Here is a 16,792-nt window from a genome sequence, read left to right on the forward strand (position 1 = left end):
GCCCCCGATGTATCCTGAAAGACGAGAAAAAGAGGTTAGATTATACTCACCCAGGGGCGGTCCGATCCGATGGGGGTCATGGTCCGGTCCGGCGCCTCCTATCTTCATCAGATGTCCTATTCTGGTTTTCACGCTGCGGCTTCGGCGCAGGCGTACTTTGTGCGCAGGCGCCGGGAAAGGTCAGAGAGGCCCTGCGCACTGTAGTACTTTGCTCTGCCCTCAACAGGGCAGACAAAGTACGCCTGCGCCTGAGCCACAGCATGAAGACCAGAAGAGGACGTCATCTGATGAAGATAGGAGGCGCCAGACCGGACCGTGACGCCCATCGGACCGGACCGGAACCACCCCTGGGTGAGTATAACCTAGCCTCTTTTTCTCATCTTTTAGGATACATCGGGGACTTATCTACAGCATTACAGAATGCTGTAGATAAGCCCCTGATGCTGGTGGGCTTACCTCACCCTCGATTTTGGGGGTGACAGGTTCCCTTTAAGATCCTGGTGTTCACAGATTGGTGAACCTCTGACCATCTTGGCTTCTCAGAGACTCTGCCTCTCTAACAATCTTTTTTTTTTTAAAAAAGCCATCAATTTCTAAGTGGGTTCATTTTTTTTAAACACAAATATCTAACTTTTAACTTCTGATATGTATTCTATGTACTGGCGAACACAGACCAAAAATGATCCTTGTGCAGGAACACTATATGGTCCCTTTGCTGTCCAATAGTTCATCATAATGCAAAATGTCACCTGCTTTGGAGGTGGAAATTGGCCCCTAACCTCTTGGGCTCCTGTGTGGCTGCACAGGTTGCAGTAATGATAATGTTCGCCCCTGGTTCTATTTTTTCTTGTGAATGAAATATTGCTATAGGAGATTTCCAAATTATTGCTTTCTTGTTTTCTTTAAATTTTTGTTTATGAATGATATACAAAGGTACGGTATATTTTAAATACTTTGTGAAGTTTTCTTTTTTTTTTAGATTTATTGTAATCTTCTTAAAATTCTCATAAATATAGTCTACTGCACCTGCACCACATAACCATGTAATTAAAGGGAACCTGTCACCCCGTTTTTTCAGATTGAGAAAAAAATACTGTTAAATAGGGCCTGCGCTGTGCGTTACAATAGTGTATGTAGTGTAACCTGATTCCCCACCTATGCTGTGAAATACATTACCAAAGTCGCCGTTTTCGCCTGTCAATCAGGCTGGTCAGGTCAGGTGGGTGTGGTGACATCGCTCTTTTCTTCCCCAGCTTTCCATTGGTGGTGTAGTGGTGTGCGCATGTCCAAGTTCCGAATCCACTGCGCACACGTGAAGAAACAGCGCGCGATCTGCGCTATTACCCCTGTCATTGGTGGGGGCGGCCATCTTCCTGGGGCCGCGCGTGCGCAGATGGAGTGCTCTGCTGCACGGGGCTTCAGGAAAATGGCCGCGGGATGCCGCGCGTGCGCAGATGGAGATTGCGGCGGTCATTTTCCTGAAGCCAAAATGCAAAAGAGGTCTCTAGGACCTCTATGGTTACCATCCTGACGCATCGCCGACCCCCGATCATGTGACGGGGGTCGACGATGACGTCATTTCCGGCCGCCCGGCCGTTAGCGGTAGTTAAATGCCGCTGTCTGCGTTTGACAGCGGCATTTAACTAGTTAATAGGTGCAGCAGATCGCGATTCTGCCCGCGCCTATTACGGGCACATGTCAGCTGTTCAAAACAGCTGACATGTCCCGGCTTTGATGCGGGCTCACCGCGGAGCCCTGCATCAAAGCAGGGGATCTGACCTCGGACGTACTATCCTGTCCGAGGTCATATAGGGGTTAATATCAAAGTTCTACTATTAGTTTCTGAGAGGATTTTATAGCGTCAATATAGCCGTACTTCCTATTGTTATGGCTGGAGTAATAGGCTGTTGTAAGTACCGTAAATAGACTAATAAGAATATCTATGTAAGTAATAGATATTCCTATAATCCATAATAGTATAGATACATTTTTCAGTTTCATGTGGGAATGTTCTTTGACCTAAATGTTCAGTCCCATAATTTTTTTTTTCTGATTGCTGTAAATTGTGTGAAATAACTCCAGGAATAACAATCCACTTGTCAATGTATGCATAATGCTCTGCTGGTGTTTGTTTACCAGGTTACTGTGATGACATGGTATGTCAATTTGTAAAAGCTGCAGCCAACCACTGGCTGTAGTGAGATCACCTCTGCATCCAGTGATTGGCTGCAGTGGTCACTTGTCATGTTATCAGGTTTCAACTGGAGCCATATTACCAGAGACTGGTATAAACCAGGGAAGCGCAATGGTATGGTAACTGTAGGGAAGATTGTCAAAGATTTACTACATTTGTTATTTTAGACTACTTAAAAACATGTATGTATTTGACAACCAATTTAAATATTTGCTCCAGAAATAGAAAAAATAAATACAGTGGTCAACAACAACTTTAAATAAAACAGATCACCCACTCACACCTAAATTGTAATTCCATTGATTGACAACTTTAGACTCTAATTTCACCTCCACCTGCAAATCCTAAAGGTTCACATACTTTTGCTACTCACAGATGTGATTTTGGATAATTTTCCTCATGAAAGAAAATAACAAAGTGTAATATTGTTACTAATTTTAATTTGGTTCTGTATATTTTTAGGACTTGTGTGATATTCTGACCTAGTTTTAGGTCAATTGTATTAAGAAATCTAGAAAATTCTGAAGGGTTCACAAACTTTCAAGCACCACTGTAATTCCAGTGTGGTGTCACTTACTGGGCTGCATGCTGCCGTTTTGATAAAATCACTGTTTTATCAGCAGGGGATTATCACTAGAGGACTACTTGGCCTGCAACCAGGCAGTCCAGCCAATCACCACCTACTGATTGGCAGCTTACTACCTATGCACAGTCTACACAGACAGCCGTCAATCAGTGGTGTGGACAGACTTATACAGAGCTCAGCATTCAAAGAACTGGTAGTTCTGCAGCAGATAAAACAGTGATTTTAGCAAAACTGCAGCAAGCAGCTCAGTAAGTGATGCAGAATCTCTGCCCCTACATCATTCTGCTCAGATGGGGTAGAAATATGTGGTGACCCATTCCTTTTGATCAGAAAATCACACTAAATTTTTTTAGGGAGATAATCATTATAGAATTAAATTGTTTCACTTTTTACACTGAGAGAAACCTGTCATAGAATTCTTGGACAGATGCCTGTATGTCCAGTAGAAAGTTCTGTTGCAATAACTTGGAGATAACATACACATGCTGTCATTCAGGAAGACTGGGTGGACAGCAGTGTGAACAGCTTCTTCTTACTTCAGCAGTCATGGTATCTCCAGTATTAGATCAGAAACAAAGGGTGGACAGCAGTGTGTGCAGCCTCTTCTTACCTCAGCGCTCTTGGTATCTCCAGGGTTAGATCAGAAACACAAAGTGGACAGTAGCGTGAGTAGCCTCTTCTTATCTCAGCACCACTGGGTTATCCAGTTTTCGATCAGAAATACAGGGTGGACAGCAGTGTGAGCAGCCTCTTCTTACCACAGCACCCCTGATATCTCTAGTATTAGATCAGAAAGACATGGTGGGCAGCAGTGTGAGCAGTCTCTTTTTCATGACTCTGTTTCCAAGTGTCTCAGGACAATGAGCTTCTTCCCTGTTCCCAACACTAGAGGCAACCTAGCTCACCCTGTTCCCCACTTTACTTCTGATGGTGAAGTTGATGGGACCACGTACCTTGGCTTAGCTCCTTAACCCCTTTCTGACATTAGACGTACTATCCCGTCGAGGTGGGGTGGGCCCCTATGACCACCGACGGGGTAGTATGTCATACGCGATCGGCTGCGCTCACGGGGGGAGCGCGGCCGGGTGTTAGCTGCCTATCGCAGCTGACATCCGGCACTATGTGCCAGGAGCGGTCACGGACCGCTCCCGGCACATTAACCCCCGGCACACCGTGATCAAACATGATCGCGATGTGCCGGCGGTACAGGGAAGCATCGCGCAGGGAGGGGGCTCCCTGCGTGCTTCCCTGAGCCCTCCGCAGCAATGCGATGTGATCGCCTGTAGCAGGCCCGGATCCAAGATGGCCGCGGCATCAGGGTCCAGCAGGGAGGGAGGTGGCTTACCAAGTGCCTGCTCAGAGCAGGCGCTTGGTAAGCCTGGAGTGCTCTGAGACAGATCATTGATCTGACAGAGTGCTGTGCAAACTGTCAGATCACGGATCTGTGATGTCCCCCCTGGGACAAAGTAAAAAAGTAAAAAAAAATTTTTCCAAATGTGTAAAAAAAAAAATATTCCTAAATAATGAAAAAATATATATATATTATTCCCATAAATACATTTCTTTATCTAAATAAAAAAAACAAAACAATAAAAGTACACATATTTAGTATCACCGTGTCCGTAATGACCCCACCTATAAAACTGGCCCACTAGTTAACCCCTTCAGTAAACACCGTATGAAAAAAAAAAAAACGAGGCAAAAAACAACGCTTTATTATCATACCACCGAACAAAAAGTGGAATAACACGCGATCAAAAAGACAGATATCAATAACCATGGTACCGATGAAAACGTCATCTTGTCCCGCAAAAAACGAGCTGCAATACAGCATCATCAGCAAAAAAATAAAAAAGTTATAGTCCTGAGAATAAAGCGATGCAAAAATAATTACTTTTTCTATAAAATAGTTTTTATTGTATAAAAGCGTCAAAACATAACAAAATGATATAAATGAGGTGTCGCTGTAATCGTACTGACCCGAAGAATAAAACTGCTTTATCAATTTTACCAAACGCGGAAGGGTATAAACGCCTCCCCCAAAAGAAATTCACGAATAGCTGGTTTTTGGTCATTCTGCCTCACAAAAATCGGAATAAAAAGCAATCAAAAAATGTCATATGCCCGAAAATTTTACCAATAAAAACGTCAACTCGTCCCGCAAGAAACAAGACCTCACATGACTCTGTGGACCAAAATATGGAAAAATTATAGCTCTCAAAATGTGGTAACGCAAAAAATATTTTTTGCAATAAAAAGCGTCTTTCAGTGTGTGACGGCTGCCAATCATACAAATCCGCTAAAAAACCCGCTATAAAAGTAAATCAAACCCCCCTTCATCACCCCCTTAGTTGGGGAAAAATTTAAAAAATGTATTTATTTCCATTTTCCCATTAGGACTAGGGTTAGGGCTAGGGTTATGGCTAGGGTTAGGCTTGGGGCTAGGGTTAAGGCTACAGTTAGGGTTGGGGCTAAAGTTAGGGTTAGGGTTGGGGCTAAAGTTACGGTTAGGGTTTAGATTACATTTACAGTTGGGAATAGGGTTGGGAATAGGATTGGGATTAGGGTTAGGGGTGTGTCAGGGTTACTGTTGGGATTAGGGTTAGGGGTGTGTTTGGATTAGGGTTTCAGTTATAATTGGGGGGTTTCCACTGTTTAGGCACATCAGCGGCTCTCCAAACGCTACATGGCGTCTGATCTCAATTCCAGCCAATTCTGCGTTGAAAAAGTAAAACAGTGCTCCTTCCCTTCCGAGCTCTCCCGTGTGCCCAAACAGGGGTTTACCCCAAAATATGGGGTATCAGCATACTCAGGACAAATAGGACAACAACTTTTGGGGTTCAATTTCTCCTGTTACCCTTGGGAAAATACAAAACTGGGGACTAAAAAATAATTTTTGTGAGAAAAAAACAGGATTTTTTATTTTCACGGCTCTGCGTTATAAACTGTAGTGAAACACTTGGGGGTTCAAAGTTCTCACATCTAGATAGGTTCCCTGCGGGGTCTAGTTTCCAATATGGGGCTACCTGTGGGGGGTTTCTACTGTTTAGGTACATTAGGGTCTCTGCAAACGCAATGTGACGCCTGCAGACCATTCCATCTAAGTCTGCATTCCAAATGGCACTCCTTCCCTTCCGAGCCCTCCCATGCGCCCAAACGGTGGTTCCCCCCCACATTTGGGGTATTAGCGCACTCAGGACAAATTGGACAACAAATTTTTGGGTCCAATTTCTCCTGTTACCATTGGGAAAATACAAAACTGGGGGCTAAAAAATAATTTTTGTGGGAAAAGAATTTTGTTTTATTTTTACGGCTCTGCATTATAAATGTCTGTGAAGCCCTTGGTGGGTCAAAGCGCTCACCACACATCTAGATAAGTTCCTTAGGGGGTCTAGTTTCCAAAATTGTTTCACTTGTGGGGGGTTTCTACTGTTTAGGTACATTAGGGGCTCTGCAAACGCAATGTGACGCCTGCAGACCATTCCATCTAAGTCTGCATTCTAAATGCCACTCCTTCCCTTCCGAGCCCTCCCATGCGCCCAAACGGTGGTCCCCCCCCCACATATGGGGTATTAGCGCACTCAGGACAAATTGAACAACAAATTTTGGGGTCCAATTTCTCCTGTTACCATCGGGAAAATACAAAACTGGGGGCTAAAAAATAATTTTTGTGGGAAAAAAATTTTGTTTTATTTTTACGGCTCTGCATTATAAACTTCTGTGAAGCCCTTGGTGGGTGAAAGCACTCAAAACACATCTAGATAAGTTCCTTAGGGGGTCTACTTTCCAAAATGGTGTCACTTGTGGGGGTTTCAATGTTTAGGCACATCAGTGGCTCTCCAAACGCAACATGGCATCCCATCTCAATTCCTGTCAATTTTGCATTGAAAAGTCAAACGGCGCTCCTTCCCTTCCGAGCTCTCCCATGCGCCCAAACAGTGGTTTACCCCCACATATGGAGTATCAGCGTACTCAGGACAAATTGTACAACAACTTTTGCAGTCCAATTTCTTCTCTTACCCTTGGGAAAATAAAAAGTTGGGGGCGAAAAGATAATTTTTGTGAAAAAATATGATTTTTTTATTTTTACGGTTCTGCATTATAAACTTCTGTGGGTCAAAGTGCTCACCAGACCTCTAGATAAGTTCCTTAGGGGGTCTACTTTCCAAAATGGTGTCACTTGTGGGGGGTTTCAATGTTTAGGCACATCAGGGGCTCTCCAAACGCAACATGGTGTCCCATCTCGATTCCAGTCAATTTTGCATTGAAAAGTCAAATGGCGCTCCTTCGCTTCCGAGCTCTGTCATGCGCCCAAACAGTGGTTTACCCCCATATATGGGGTATCGGTGTACTCAGGACAAATTGTAAAACAACTTTTGGGGTCCATTTTCTCCTGTTACCCTTGGTAAAATAAAACAAATTGGAGCTGAAGTAATTTTTTTGTGAAAAAAAGTTAAATGTTCATTTTTATTTAAACATTCCAAAAATTCCTGTGAAGCACCAGAAGGGTTAATAAACTTCTTGAATATGGTTTTGAGCACGTTGAGGGGTGCAGTTTTTAGAATGGTGTCACACTTGGGTATTTTCTATCATACAGACCCCTCAAAATGACTTCAAATGAGATGTGGTCCCTAAAAAAAAATGGTGTTGTAAAAATGAGAAATTGCTGGTCAACTTTTAACCCTTATAACTCCCTAACAAAATAAAATTTTGGTTCCAAAATTGTGCTGATGTAAAGTAGACATGTGGGAAATGTCACTTATTAAGTATTTTGTGTGACATATCTCTGTGATTTAATTGCATAAAATTCAAAGTTGGAAAATTACGAAATTTTCATAATTTTCGCCAAATTTCCGTTTTTTTCACAAATAAATGCAGGTACTATCAAAGAATTTTTACCACTATCATGAAGTACAATATGTCTCGAGAAAACAATGTCAGAATCACTGGGATCCGTTGAAGCGTTCCAGAGTTATAACCTCATAAAGGGACAGTGGTCAGAATTGTAAAAATTGGCCCGGTCGTTAACGTGCAAACCACCCTTGGGGGTAAAGGGGTTAATCCACCTTCCCCCACCCAAGGAGGAGAGAAGTAGTAGTGTACCGTAATACACCAATCAGACTAACAAGGTAATATGAAGAGGGGTAACAAAAAATACCAAACATACAAATATACTCATACATATAACAGAGGAATGCATTGGGGAGTGGAGGATGGGGTTAAACAAAATTAGGAGAAGAAAGTGAATTATCACACTCTCAAAACCTAGCAACAGTCACAGATAAACCCACCAAACACCTTCTCCTATAATAACCAACAACAACCTCCAGCCATGCAGCATAAGCTAACTTGACAATGAGTGCTAGCCAGAACCCAGACTATATAGGAGTCGGAGATGGGTGTGGCTAACAGTGCACAGCTGAGAGCCTAAATGCTCCAAGAGCTCTCAACAAAGCAGATTAACCCCTGCACTGCCAAAATAAATTTACACCGCTTAATAATAAGGTGAAGTGCTTCTAATCAGTGCAGCAGTAGGAGAAATCAGACACTGCGGTCTTCTGGCTCCTCTATGTCGCGCTAAACCCTCAGCACTCCTGGTATTTCCAGTATTAGACCAGAATACCCACTGGGATCATATCTTCCTACACATGAAGGGTGCAGGAGGTGTTTCCAACCCATGCTCACAGGCACCTGTCCTATTAACATGATAATGTTTCTGTGAGTGTAAAAAGACAACGGTCATTTCACCTCTTTCATGTTTAACTCTCTATACAAAACTTTTCTTATTTGTTAATTACAGATATTGAGGATTTTATTTATAACATAGTCTTTTGTTATTTTTTTTCTGTTCCAATAGAGAAGCTCTTTAATTTTTATTTACCGTAATTTGCTTATTAACTTCTGTATTTTGATGATTACAGTGGTTTGGATAATAAGTGTTCTGTATACCCACTGACATTTGATAAAAATGAAAACATGGCTGCTAAGAAGAAATCAGTGGCGATGCACACCAACTACTTGTCTGCCTGCAGCTTCACCAACTCCGACATGCAGGTAAATGTACAGAGGTCTCTCATTTACTGATTCAATATCCCTTATTCCATTTAGGTGGGTAATAATAGGTAAATTATAGAATTTTATCAGCCTGGAGACACCAGTGGGGGATGCTTACTGTGTTTAACTTCATACGGCTCTCATTGAGCTTCTGGTAATAGCTGTAAGTACGGTAACCAGAATTGTATCATTTAAAGGGTTTCTCCATTACTTTTATATTGATGACTGATAATCAGGATAGTAACTAACAAATTAAAGCTCACTCTGAAAGCGACAATATGTACACAATGAGTATAGGAAATTGGAACTGCATTACTAGTGTAGAAAACATGTTAAAAAAGGTACGTTGTGCCCAAATTGGGCAATTCATGTGAACCCAACAGCCAGCAACAAGATGTACGCCTTTGTTGGGACCCTGAACCTAACATGATGCCTCTCCCGGGCTAAAAGCCTACAATTATATGGGCAGGTAGGATCAAGCTCTATTTAGGCTGATGTGTGGTGTGCTCAGTCAGAGGACGTGTACTACAAATATAAAAAACTGTCACTGCAAAACAGAAAAAGACACGCGCAAACATTTGCAAGCTAAGAGAGCCACTCTATAGAACTAACACCTATCACCTGGAAAAAAAAAATTGGATCAGCAAACTGTTTTCAATAAAAAAAATTCTTCTTTATTTCATTCTTTAAAAAAAAAATAGTCCAGACAGATGATAAAATCATGTAGTATGCTACATGATTTTATCATCTGTCTGGACTAATTTTTTTTTAAAGTATGAAATAAATAATTTTTTTTATTGAAATTCAGTTTGCTGATCCAATTTTTTCCCCCCAACTTATCTGATGGTCAAACGGAATTTGGATCCTAACTGCAGTGTCAGAGGCTATCTACCATATAATACACGGTGAGGCACCATTCCCTTTCTTTTGTTTGCTTTATCACCAGGAAAGGTCATCAATATTAGATTAGTTGGCTTTCGACAACCAGCACCCCCATGACCAGCTGTTCTTGGTGTTGACTGAATATCAGCACTGGCAAACAACTAATTAATGGGGGGCACCAGCTATTGCACCCCACTGATCTAATGTTGATGAGCTACTCTTCGGATACGTCATCAATATATAAGTACTAGATGGTGGCCCAATTCTAACGCATCAGGTATTCTAGAATATGTATGTATGTACGTCACGCTTAGCACAGCCACGTAGTATATAGCACAGCCATGTAGTATATAACACAGCCACGTAGTATATAACACATTCAGCCACGTAGTATATAGCACAGCCACGTAGTATATAGGACAGCCACATAGTATATAGCAGCCACATAGTATATAGCACAGCCCACGTAACAGACAACCACGTAGTATATAGCACAGCCACGTAGTATATAGCACAGCCCACGTAGTATATAACACAGGCCACGGAGTATATAACACAGCCCACACAGTATATAACACAGCCCACGCAGTATATAACACAGCCCACGTAGTATATAGCAGTGTGGGCACCATATCCTTGTTAAAAAAAAAAATTTAAATAAAAAATAGTTATATACTCACCCTCCGGCATCCACCGAAGCTGTCCAGATGTGTGCGAAGCTGCCGCCAGCTTCCGTTCCCAGTAATGCATTGCGAAATTACCCAGATGACTTAGCGGTCTCTTGAGACCGCTAAGTCATCTGGGTAATTTCACAATGCATCACTGGGAATGGAAGTTGGCGGCAGCATCATGCGCATCGGTGGACGGCGGAGGGTGAGAGTAGCACAATTTTTTTTGTATTATTATTTTTAACATTATATCTTTTTACTATTGATGCTGCATAGGCAGCATCAATAGTAAAAAGTTGGTCCGGGATGGGGCGACACACTGGCACTGACTGGGGGGGGAGTAGGAAGGGGGCACTGACTGGAGGAGAGAAGGGAGGGGCCAATTCGTGGCCTGACTAAGCCTGTCGCTGATTGGTCGCGGCTGGCCGGGTGCAACCAATCAGCAACGCGGGATTTCCGTTACGGAAGTTAGTTACAGACAAATAGACGGAAGTACCCCTTAGACAATTATATATATATAGATTAGATTAACCCTTCAAGTTGCTATCCTTCAGGTTAATGTTTGGTCCCATGTCACCACTGACTATCACAATGGCATGGCCTGCCTCTATACTGACGCTGTGTATTTGATTTAGTATTATTTTTTGCCTGTTATAATTATAATCGACTGCCTGGGCTGGTACGTTCACTCAGTAATGTGTTGTAACCATTTGCCGTCTATCTCTTATGTATTCAGCTGTGACCCAGACTCTTCAAAGTTCAAATCATTAAAGTAGATCTGTCAGCGGCTTGTACAAGACAAGCTGCGTACGTTATAAAATACTTCTCTTAGACCTGAGGAGGCTGGTGTACTTAATTTGGAAATCCATGTCACTATGGCTGTATAACCCTGTGCGAATGTTTTGTCATCTATTAAAAACGAGCATTTTATTAGTCTAGTGCCTCCAGCACAGATCATGGCCCTAAATGTTAAGACGAATGTGAAAATATGACAAAGATGTAAAGATTTGGAACAAAGAACACAAGTATGTATTGTTCATAAACAGCTGGACTCGACCTGTCAGTTACTAAAGATATTTTTGGGCTTGAAATGTTTGCTTCTTGTTGTTACTGTATCCAAGCAATTTCTAGGACTGGTGTTTTCTAAATCTTCATAGGAAAATATGAAATTCTTTGTTAGCAAAACATTACCACTTACAAGTCACATACTCATATGAGTCACAGGAACAAGTTCAGTCTTGTCACTGTGAACTTTTTAGCAGACTGACAGATTACGTAAGTCCGAACCCTTTGTGATCAGGTATGTAAGGCATGCAATAACATTACCAATAATACATAGAATTAGTTCAGAATACAAAGTGTGGAGACAACTAATAGTAGCAGCTAGCTCATTAGTAAAAAGACCTGGATGAAAATTGCTTTACGATAACTATCCAAAAACAACAGCCATCTAGTAATTCTACAAATCAAAATACTACAACAATAATATATTACTAAAAATCTAAATAAAAGTCCTTGACTGTAGCTCCAGGAAACTTCCATAACTTTGGACATTAAGTCCCAACCAGTTTATTAAGGTTTTAAGGTACCTTCACACTGAACGATATCGCTAGCGATCCATGACGTTGCAGCGTCCTGGATAGCGATATCGTTGTGTTTGACACGCAGCAGCGATCTGGATCCTGCTGTGACATCGTTGGTCGGAGCAGAAAGTCCAGAACTTTATTTCGTCGCTGGATCTCGCGCAGACATCGCTGAATCGGCGTGTGTGACGCCGATTCAGCGATGTCTTCACTGGTAACCAGGGTAAACATCGGGTTACTAAGCGCAGGGCCGCGCTTAGTAACCCGATGTTTACCCTGGTTACCAGCGTATACGTAAAAAAAAAAAAACACTACATACTTACATTACGGTGTCTGTCCCCCGACGCTGTGCTTCTCTGCACTGTGTAAGCGCTGGCCGGAAAGCAGAGCACAGCGGTGACGTTCAGAAATAGTTACAACAGAGTACAAAATTAAATGATGACGACTGTGCTCACAATACGAAAATTACGTGCGAGGATGATTGACTAAAAATTGTACAAAAACTGCATTGTGTATAGAGGCCTTTAAAACCTGCTTAGTAATTTAGAACAAGATGAGCAGGGCAGGGTGTGACTACTTCTTTACCTAATCTCAGTCCTGAATCATTTGAGACAGTCTAAGAACAATAGATACACTGCCTAAAGTCTTGTACACATGGTTGTACAGAGCTGTTATTGGGCTCCTCAATATTTCATGGAATCTGCAAGAAAACAACTGTGTAATGCTACAATACATACCCCTAGGTATGTATACAAGGTAGAGCCACCACTAACCTTTTGTAGAAGGCATAAAACCACCAGTAACCTTTTTTTTTGCATGTAAATGACCCACCAATCAACTCATGATCATCATTAACATGTTGACCTTGTTCTTCCATAAAAACTTTTTAATCACTTCATAATATGGTTAGTTGCTTAAATGAGAGAATAACCCGTATATACTCGAGTATAAGCCGAGATTTTCAGCCCATTTTTTTGGGTTGAAAGTCCCCCTCTCGGCTTATACTCGAGTCATACCCAGGGGTCGGCAGGGGAGGGGGAGCGGGGGCTGTCTAATTATACTCACCTACTCCTGGCGCGGTCCCTGCAGGTCCCCGGCTCCCTGGCGCCCCAGCTTCTTCCTGTACTGAGCGGTCACATGGTACCGCTCATTACAGTAATGAATATGCGGCTCCACCTCTATGGGAGGTGGAGCCGCATATTCATTACTGTAATGAGCGGTAACGGTGACCTCTTAGTTCAGGATAAAGCTGCGTGTCGGGGAAGCAGGGAACTGTACAGCGCCAGGAGCAGGTGAGCATAACGGGGAGGGGAGCGCTGCGCGATATTCACCTGCTCCTCGTTCTGGCGCCGCTCCGTCTTCAGCGTCTTCTGCGGTGACGCTCAGGTAAGAGGGCGCGATGATATGGTTAGTGCGCGCCCTCTGCCTGAACGTCAGTGCAGAAGACGCTGAAGATGGAGTATGTGATTTATGTGGCAAGGCCCTCCTGGCAAATTTATTAAAAAAGTAGCAGTGTTCCTTACGCAAATTGAAGTAAAATTTCTTCCGAGGCGCATCTTAATGAATTAGGTGCATGTGTTTCCTGCACACTCTTCATTAAGACTGGCGTACAAAAACGCCAATCTTAAGGAATTGTGCCCGAGTGCTGTGCTATTAGCGATAGTTATATATATCTCCTTTAAAAATGAAGTGTATACCTTCTACAGTATGTATGTGCAGATAATCTGTGTATCTATGTCTGATCCAGACTATGCTTGATTTTACATTCAGATTCTGACTGCCAGTGGCGATGGGACATGTGCCCTCTGGGACGTGGAAAGTGGTCAGCTGCTGCAAAGTTTTCATGGGCATGGTGCCGATGTTTTGTGCTTGGACCTTGCACCATCTGAAACTGGAAATACCTTTGTATCTGGAGTAAGTAATGGAATATTGGAAGCCATATGGGGCCAACAATATTATCAGGATAAGAATATACAGGGTGGGCCATTTATATGTATACACCTAAATAAAATGGGAATGGTTGGTGATACCAACTTCCTGTTTGTGGCACATTTTGGATCCAACTTTATTTTTTCCAATGGCAAGAGGATCATGTGACACATCAAATTTATTGAGAATTTCACAAGAAAAACAATGGTGTGTTTGGTTTTAACATAACTTTATTCTTTCATGAGTTATTTACAAGTTTATGACCACTTATAAAATGTGTTCAAAGTGCTCCCCATTGTGTTGGATTGTCAATGCAACCCTCTTCTCCTACTCTTGACACACTGATAGCAACACCGCAGAAGAAATGCTAGTCTAAGGGGGTCAGATTCCTTGTAGAAATGCTCTGACCTGACACCCATAATGTGGTGGTGCATCATCTTTCTGGAAAACTTCGGGAACATGCCATCTTCAGTGCATAAAGAGGGCAACACATCATCATGTAGCAAATTCAGATATCCAGTGGCATTGAGGTTTTCATTGATGAAGAATGGCTCCAGTATCTTTGTGCCCCATATACCACACCATACTATCAATTAGTCCGAGCATTCCTACATGAACATTTTCCTGTAAAGTGGATTGGTCGTCGTGGGCCAGTTGAATGGCCACCAAAGTCTCCTGATCTGACCCCCTTAGACTTTTATCTTTGGGGTCATCTGGAGGCAATTGTCTATGCTGTGAAGATATGAGATGTGCAGCATCTGAAACTACGGATACTGGAAGCCTGTGCTAGCATTTCTTCTGCGGTGTTGCTATCAGTGTGTCAAGAGTGGGAGAAGAGGGTTGTATTGACAATCCAACACAATGGGGAGCACTTTGAATACATTTTATAAGTGGTCATAAACTTGTAAATAACTCGTAAAAGAATAAAGTTACATTTGAGCCAAGCACACCATTGTTTTCTTGTGAAATTCTCAATAAGTTTGATGTGTCTCATGACCCTCTTCCCATTGAAAAAAAATAAAGTTGGATCCAAAATGGCTGACTTCAAAATGGCCACCATGGTCACCACCCATCTTGATAAGTTCCCCCTCCCATATACTTATGTGCCACAAACAGGAAGTTGATATCCCCAACCATTCCCATTTTATTTAGGTGTATCCATATAAATGGCCCACCCTGTACTCAGTTCCTCCTGGTAGAGAGGCTTAGAAATGTTTTCTTATAAAGAAGCCAATATCATCAGACAACGTGAGAAGTGATAAATAGTGGTGAGTGAAGGAAGATTGTGGATACTTTGCTAGTTGAGCAGTGTTCTGGCCAAGTAGGCATCTGTCCAATTATGTCAGCATGTTGTGTATGTGGTAATGTACACACCGGAACACAGATCTTCCGCTGTCTGGTATAGAGTTCTGTCTATTGCAACATGTACAGTCATTATCTTGAGAGCAGTTCCAAATACATAATTAGAGTTGTCTAACTTTGCAAATTGTTCCTCATACCTGCATGTGCTTAATATGAATGGACTGAGTGAGTTTGGGTCAGGGTACGCTACAGTACCTGACCAAGTGTAAAAAAAAATGCGTAACCTGTAGAATAACCTTGTAGGCAGGGCCGGCTCCAGGTTTTTGAGGGCCCCGGGCGAAAGAGTCTCAGTGGGCCCCCCCTTTAACACATACCCCGATTCATGATCGCATATAAACACAGCCATGTAGTATATAACACTGCCCACATAGTATATAGCAGCCCATGTAGTATATAGCAGCCCACGTAGCATATAGCAGCCTATGTAGTATATAGCAGCGCAGCCCACGTAGTATATTGCAGCGCAGCCCACGTAGTATATAGCAGCGCAGCCCACGTAGTATATAGCAGTGCAGCCCACGTAGTATATAGCAGCGCAGCCCACGTAGTATATAGCAGCGCAGCCCACGTAGTATATAGCAGCGCCACTCACTCAGGCACTGGTAGGACTAGGAGCTCCTCCTGAATCTGCCTCATAACTTCAGCAGCATGGCAGCCAGCCAGGGGCGGAGAGCAGAGCAGAGAACGTGCTCTCTCCGCCCACAAACAATGTCACACTGGCTGCTTTCTCTTAACCCCTATGTGTGCCTGCCTGGCTGCACTGACTGAGTGAGAAGATGCTTGTGTCAGAGTTGGCACATAGGGGTTAAGAGAACTCAGCCAGTAGTGACTTTGTGGGCGGAGAGAGCATGTTCTCCTGCTCTGCTCTCCCAGCTGTATCTATGACAGCGTGAGTGGGCCCCCCTCTCTCCCCAGGGCCCCGGCATTTGCCCAGGTGCGCCGGGTGCTGACGCCGGCCCTGCTTGTAGGAATATTACTAACATTCTCTTCTTTGTGGGATGGCATGTTAAACAAAGCCACAGATTTCTACTGTCAGCTTTTGGAGGAATATGCTGAGAAAAGTCACATTTATGGGCTTGTAAAACCCTGTGCTGTCAGGGTCAAGGTGGGACAGTGTAGATTTGTACCTGTCCAATCCTATTGTTTCTAACAAAGGTGACAGCAGAGGAGTCTGATGCCTCTTATCTCTGCCACTATTGAAATAAGCTGATAAATGATTGTAATATAATGCCTATTATAAGGGTCTGACCGATAGCACGATACCACCACTGATTGGTAAACTTGCCTGTTTACATAGGCAGACCAATGTAAACGATGCACACTAGGCGATCTGTAGTAGATCTACATAAGCTGCCATGGTTCTCGGCAGTATGAGTCCTGTTTACACAGGATGATGCTCCGCCAAGAACGATGGTTTTTTGTGCTGCTTTCATTGGGTAACCGATAGCCTGTTTACACGGCATGATAAACGTAATATGAGTATTTTAACAAAGCTCTTTCTCCAATATCTTTCAGTCTAAATGCAGCTTAAGCT

General features: G+C 42.8%; 1 protein-coding gene across 1 annotated transcript in view; it reads left to right on the forward strand.

Moving 5' to 3' along the window:
• Nucleotides 1-16,792, forward strand: part of GNB5 (G protein subunit beta 5) — a 95,386-nt gene that overhangs the window by 50,035 nt on the left and 28,559 nt on the right. The window contains exons 6-7 of the mRNA XM_069765983.1: nucleotides 8,702-8,834; nucleotides 13,738-13,881. Coding sequence (XP_069622084.1) covers nucleotides 8,702-8,834; nucleotides 13,738-13,881 — 277 coding nt within the window. The remainder of the gene's footprint in view (nucleotides 1-8,701; nucleotides 8,835-13,737; nucleotides 13,882-16,792) is intronic.

This window comes from Ranitomeya imitator, chromosome 4, assembly GCF_032444005.1.
Source record: "Ranitomeya imitator isolate aRanImi1 chromosome 4, aRanImi1.pri, whole genome shotgun sequence".
Taxonomy (NCBI): Eukaryota; Metazoa; Chordata; class Amphibia; order Anura; family Dendrobatidae; genus Ranitomeya; species Ranitomeya imitator.